A 6,563-nucleotide genomic window follows, 5' to 3' on the forward strand; every position below is an offset into this window, starting at 1 on the left:
TTATTAGGATTTTTTTTTCCATTGGGTTTTTTCCCAGTAAGATTTTAACGAGACATATTTTATATATATAATGGGCATTTAAAGGAAAGTATTATAAATATAATGATGGTAAATGCCCATTAGATGCTCATGCATAGTGTCAATTGACCATGTGTCATAGTTCCATTTCTCAAAGTGTTGTTCATGTATCTTAACATTACACATTAGTGTCCATGTAATTCACCTCTTGCCAAATTGCCTATAAATAGTGGCATTTGGTGGATTTTGGAAGACACATTGGGTAAAGTCCATAAAAATTGGAGAAAGTAGAGAATTTAGAGAACTTTCTTATTTGATATTTTGTTAATCTATATATTATGTTTAATTTATTTTAAAATTTATTTATTTATTATATTATATTATATTTATTTTAATATTATATTTTATTGATATCTGTATTCTCGTTATTCTCCTCATATTCACAAAAAAAAAAAAATATATAAGTTCAAGGTATTAATTCAACTTGTTAACCATATACTATTAATAAGTTTTTTTTTTTTTTAACTTTTTTGAATCTTTTGAAAGTTTTACAAGTATTTTTCAAATAAAGTACCAATAGTTGCCGGGTAAAGATATCCTTCCACTTTTTTGACACAAACTACAAAAAGCATATTTATATCATTTAGCTTATAATTTTAAATCATTTCTAAGTTCAAGAATTCCTACAAAAGTCCACTAGATAAAAGCATATATCATCAACAATGACTACATGTTGTAGTAATCAAAATCTAGAGACATGATTTAATTTATTTAGCCTTTTCCTTTCTCACACAAACACACACATCCACTGATTCATCTTTCTTTTTTCCTTTTTTCTCTTCCAACTCTCTATTTATATACTAATAAGAATATACCAAAGGGAACTTCAATGACGAATTAGAATTATGATCCTTTTCAGCTGCTGCATTCATAGGAGGAAGCTCTAGTGAATAACCGTGTAAAGAAGAGAGAATTGAACAAGATGGTTTCTTGATGAATCGACATTTCGTCAGAACTGCTGTAATATAATCTTCTAATCACCTGAAACTTAACATATTTTACAACACCTGTACAACAGTGGAACCTATAAACGCCTAGCCTAGGCTTCACCTCCATTATCATATGGATGTGAGAGTAGTTGAGAGATTTGCAGTCTCTGCTGCTTCTGCTGCTGCTTGAAGATGAACAATCTTGCCGAGATCGGCAACGCTGGCAGCTCCGATGAAAGTTTATGGAATTGGGGGGCACACCAAATCTTTTCGCCACCTCTCATTCTGCGCTTAACCAAGGCAGAGAGTAATCAGTAGTTTTGAGATCCCTACTTTGAATACGACCTATTATCAACGTCTACCAATCCTGCTTGATGACCCATGTAATAGTTTGACAAACCCAAGGAAGCTCAGCTTCCCATCAGTAGGTCTGATCCAATCTTGAAGAACCGCGTGAACAGGGACCGAAGGGCTCAGACCAAGTTCCTGATGAAGAGTAAATAAGATCAGAAAAGCGAGTTTAAGCACATGATGATGGCTAAAACTTCTCTCTTTCTATCAATAAAATTCTACGTTCTCACATTCGAACACTTTATCTAAGCGTATGGAATTATAACAAACTAAACACATGATTGATTGAACGTACCGAAGCTAGTTCCTCAATCATGATTGCCCTGTTTCCATCTTTCTCAAAATGTTCATAGGCACTGCGAGCAAGTTGTTCCCAGTGACTGAAGTCCTCTAGTTGACGGACACTAAGTGTAGCTGCACAGAACTCCTCAAAGTCCATCCTTCTGAATTGCAATGCGTTGAGCTGCCATGAAAGAGAGGTAAAAGGATTGAGATTTTATAAAAATACAAAGACATTTTTATGCCATGAGCAGTTGAAGTAGCTAACCGATGCTAAAAAGTCCATAATTCGCGATTCCTTCATTGCCTCTGTTCCATTTTTCATCAGAGTCTGGACAGGATAAAATGATGAGATCTCAGAAAGAAATAAAAACAATGGAAAAAAGAGGAAAGACGAGAGAGATGATACAGACCTCTTTTATGTTTTCCAAGCTTATGGTACCATTTTTGTTTGGTTCCAGAAGTGCGAACTGAATTTTAAAATAGCTTTGTTCATCTATAGACAATGTCTTTGACAGTGCCTGCACAACCATAGGAAAGAAACTGTAAAAACTAGCACAAGTTCAGGGACCACATAAAAAAAGGTCAAAAGTGAATTGAAGTAACTCCAAAAAGAATGTCTATGGCTCCAAAGTTGAGGTTCATTGTTCATCTGGGTCACTGATATTTCCGGAGAAGTAAACATTTTATTTTTCATAATTTGACCCTATGAGATCAGTTTAGTGCTACTCAAGAACACAGGAGGGATTCACTGGAATTTCCCATGAGTATACTTAGCAAGAATAAATAGCCAAAATTTGGTGGCTAAAATGACAATTTACGACAATGCAATTTAATTTGTTAACTACAAAAAGTTCGAGAAATTCCTTCTTTAAAAACTTCGATCTACAAATGTTGAAAAGAGAGTTTGGAAAACCACCATTCTATTACAAAGTTCACACTGTATTGTAAGACAATATTGTGGCTAGAAGCTCGACAAATGATCAAACCTCGGGATGGCAAAATTGTCCAGAAAGCAGATACTACTTTGTGCTGTATAAATGAGATGGGTATATTTACATATTAGGGTGCTCAAAGAACATTTTCTGAAGCTCATTTCCATGGAGGTTTTAACATTTGATTGCTGAGTTTTGTTTATTATATTTTGCATCATGGCCTCAAAGACATTGTTTTCTCAACCTCAAGTAATAGCCACAGGAGGAAAGAAAACAAAAAAGAAGGAAAAAGGGTTACTAGAAGTGAATGGCACAGCGCATACCTTTAGAGCAGCTTTTCTGAGAGACGATGAACACATATAAACTCTCATAAGCTTAAGCAAACGTACATCAAGAGGAATTTTCACTTCTTTAGAATCTTTAAACCAAGGATGACCTGCATGTAAATACTTGAGTTGATAAGAAGAGGTAGAAATCAAAAGATAGAAAGAACTTCAAAGTTTAAAGTACTCACTTAGAGCTTGAGCAGCAGTCATTCTTTTCTCTGGGTCTTTATTCAGAAGGCCCTTAACAAGATCTCTAGATTCAGATGATAACGATGGCCAAGGTGGATCGTCAAAACTTGGATCAGCTTTCAAGACAGCCTTAAAAATGCCAGACTCAGTCCTAGCCCAGAATGGTCGGCTGCCACAAAGCAGAATATATGCAATAACACCGATACTCCAGACGTCAGCCTCAGTGCCATAAGATCTACGTAGAACTTCAGGAGCTACATAATAAGCACTGCCAACAATGTCATTGAGCCTCTCATCTGCAAATAAATCATAAGATCATAATTATACAACAATTTCAAGAGCCATTACAAGCAAAATCAGTTTTTTTAGTATTTGGAGGAAAAGAAAAAACAAACCTGGTTTAACAAAATCCGATAAGCCAAAATCTATAGCCTTCAATTGTGAACTTTCATCTTTTGACGTATATAGAAAGTTCTGAACGAGAAAACAGCTATATTAGGTACCAGTTTCAGTTTGTATAATATATAGATGTATATGTATATATAAATATCATGACAACTAAGGGAACAGCTGAAGAGGGAAGGAAGGGAAGTGTAACTACATAGTCTTGAGAAGCTGAGAACTATCTAAAGATGCTTTTCATATATATATGGTGTTACAGTTTCCACCAAGTCCAGCAAGGAAAGTGAGAACTTGTTCACAACTCGTATACATCAAGTACCAACAATGAAAGTGTTTTCTGATTACTCTACTTTTTTTTCCATCTCATTCATACAAACTACCGCAGGAAGGAAAGGGGAAAAGATAGGTTGCCCCAACGATTGGGGGTTTCAATTTGTCGGTCATAAAAAGGAGAGTTCATCATATAAGAAAATTGGATATTTCAAATTAGGGGTGAGTATCTTCCAAAATGGCAATGCAAGAGTATCCAAACAATGAAAAATTGGTATTTTGTTTACCTCAGGCTTAAGGTCCCGGTGCACCACCCCTTGGAGGTGGCAAAATGCAGCCACGTTGAGTATTTGTATCAAGACTGATTTTGCGTCATCCTCTGTATATTTCCCACCTCTGCCATAGTGGGGGGAAAGAAGGAAAAAGAACAAACATCATCAGCCAGTCAACCCCAAGCCCTATAAAAGACCCAGAAACCATAAAGCAGAATGACTCCTTGGTAAAAATGCGGACAAAAAGTTATGTAATTGGTAGGTTACCTGGAGAGTATTCTATCCAAGAGCTCTCCTCCCTCACATAATCTGAAAATTGCATAGAACATACATACAATCCGTCAAAATAAACTTCGTTACAAATTAGTCAGAATAAATAGAGGTGGAAAAGTAATATGCAGAGCATAATAACAGTCCCACACATGCATGTAATTATAATAAAGAAGAGTTTTGAGCTTACCCCATTACTATATAGACATTGTCATGATCTTCATATGCATCATAAAAATGTACTAAATTTTTGTGTCCACTCAGAGCTTTCAATATCTTCACTTCCCTTCTTACATCCTCAATGGCAATGGCAGTGGTCATCTGTCAACAGGTCATGAAACAGGATCAGTCAAATAGAAACAAGTAACAAAAGCCCATTGCCAGAGGATGCCACAGATTTTTAGGGATATGCATGATCATAATATTATATTATGTTCTGCTTCAAATAAGATATAAATTGAACATTAATGTAGAATACCTAAATATTTTAAATTAAAAAGAAGAAAATCGAAATAAAACTGTGAAGCGTAATGGAACTGTTACTAGTTGCCAGTCCACAAAAATGTTTCTACAATTTCAAGTTCTAGACTTCTAATAGGTCTGGTGTTGGTTGGGTAGAGTCAACATCGTGGGGCAGCACCATACTAATGTAAGCTTCAAAATTGGAAATCAAATGGATCTTAAAGTCTATGGATTGGCAACCAATTGAGATCAAGAATTGATCTATGAAGTCAACTTTTCAAAATACGTAAAATTTCCATGACATTTGAATCTTTGTAAAAGCAAGGTTTCTGATTATTAGCTATGAAGGAAAAGGCTAAACCATTCTAAAGAGGATATAACAATACTTTTTCCAGATCGCATCAGCATAGCCTCATAAATATCAAGATTAACAAGTGATCCACCCTTCTCTCAATAAACATAAAGGGCAATATATTTATGCATAGAGAGGAGCAAAAATTCAGTTTGAAACTGAGGAAAAAGGTAGCAGACCTTCGCTTTGGGGATGACTTTCACAGCAACTTGTTTCCCTTTAAGTTCCCCTTTCTTGACGGTCGCTCTGCATGTGTGGCCAAAATGCCCCTTCCCAACCTCTTCTCCAAGCTCATACTTGTTCCTAAAATGCTTGGAGAATCCGAAGCTCTTGTCTAGACCAGGTCCTTCAATCTCATTCCCCTCTGGAATCGATGCCTCATTCGGCTTCACTGAGCCGTGCCGTCTCGCCAGTACAGCCATGATATGTTTTGCAGGGGATGGTGGAGGAAATGGCTTCCTAAAGAACCGCTTGGGCGTGGAATTGGAGCTCACATTCGCCGGAGATCTCAACGGAGACTTTTTCGAGGAGAGATAGTGAGCGGGACTTGGACTGAAAAGAGGGAAGTAGGGCGACTTCTTAGGAACTTCCAACTCGAAATGAATTTTCTCTTCCTCCCTCGTCGCATTGCTACGGTTTCCGCTATCGACTGAGGGCGGAAGTGGCTCCGACAGCGGCGGAGCATCTTGAATCTCCGGAACAGCGACGACGGTCGTGGTGGAGGGTTTGGAAACACAAACACCCATGGATTTAGGGCCCTAAAACGCCGGAAATCAAACACTGGATTTGTAGCACAAAGCGTGAGATAAGATAATGCAGATTGAAAACCAAATTCGAAACTATAATCCTCACTTCCTGAAGAAACGGAAATCTAAATATAGAAATCGAAGTCTTAGTTATCTCTCTTAAGCTGCCAGAGAGATAGGAGATCCAAATCACAAACCCCAAACGACGATGCCTTTCCTTCTCCCCACCTTCACCTTTCCTATTTCCACCCAAATTCAATTGAATTAAAGGAAACAATTAAATTTAATTTAAAGTAAGATCAAACATTGAATAACGTGACATTGAATAAATCCATGGCTTTATATTCTTCTTCTCTTAAAAACTTTATACTTAGAAAGAGGAGGCCTTGTTTCGGTGGCCGATAAATTGAGAGGTCAAAAAAACACGCCCATTTTTTTATAAAACTTTCGGACACGTGGCGTGAATCTTAATGGTCTGTGTGTCTGTATATGTAATCTCATTTTTTGGGATCAATAAAAACATATCTTTATCTTTTAATTTAGTCTTGGATTGATCTGAAAATTAGTATTTTTCAACAAATTCACTCTAATATTTTTTTTTATAAAAATTGATTAAAATATATTTAAAAATTTATTTTAAAGAGGTGTTAAACACTCTAATTTCTTCCAAAATAATATATATAAAAATATAATTCAAACATG

The 6,563-nt window shown here is 36.2% G+C and overlaps 1 protein-coding gene across 1 annotated transcript; it reads right to left on the minus strand.

The window, feature by feature from the left end:
* Positions 1-754: 754 nt before the first annotated feature.
* On the minus strand, positions 755-6,208 carry LOC120074387 (CDPK-related kinase 5-like). The gene is made up of 11 exons (XM_039027491.1): positions 5,295-6,208; positions 4,492-4,622; positions 4,299-4,340; positions 4,047-4,155; positions 3,483-3,561; positions 3,087-3,383; positions 2,896-3,008; positions 2,051-2,158; positions 1,906-1,968; positions 1,654-1,821; positions 755-1,493 (listed from the first exon to the last, which is right to left on the minus strand). Exons 1-11 carry the CDS (start codon positions 5,859-5,861, stop codon positions 1,359-1,361), a joined length of 1,812 nt encoding a protein of 603 aa, XP_038883419.1. The 5' UTR covers positions 5,862-6,208; the 3' UTR covers positions 755-1,358.
* Between the last annotated feature and the right edge of the window lie 355 nt (positions 6,209-6,563).

Source organism: Benincasa hispida, chromosome 3, assembly GCF_009727055.1.
Source record: "Benincasa hispida cultivar B227 chromosome 3, ASM972705v1, whole genome shotgun sequence".
NCBI classification, from domain to species: domain Eukaryota; kingdom Viridiplantae; phylum Streptophyta; class Magnoliopsida; order Cucurbitales; family Cucurbitaceae; genus Benincasa; species Benincasa hispida.

Coding starts and splice junctions, on each gene's coding strand:
- LOC120074387 (XM_039027491.1), bottom strand. CDS start 5,861: ATGGGTGTTTGTGTTTCCAAACCCTCCACCACGACCGTCGTCGCTGTT. Junction 4,623..5,294: donor AAGTCATCCCCAAAGCGAAG/GTCTGCTACCTT, acceptor ACCTGTTGACAG/ATGACCACTGCCATTGCCAT. Junction 3,009..3,086: donor GACTGCTGCTCAAGCTCTAA/GTGAGTACTTTA, acceptor ATTTACATGCAG/GTCATCCTTGGTTTAAAGAT.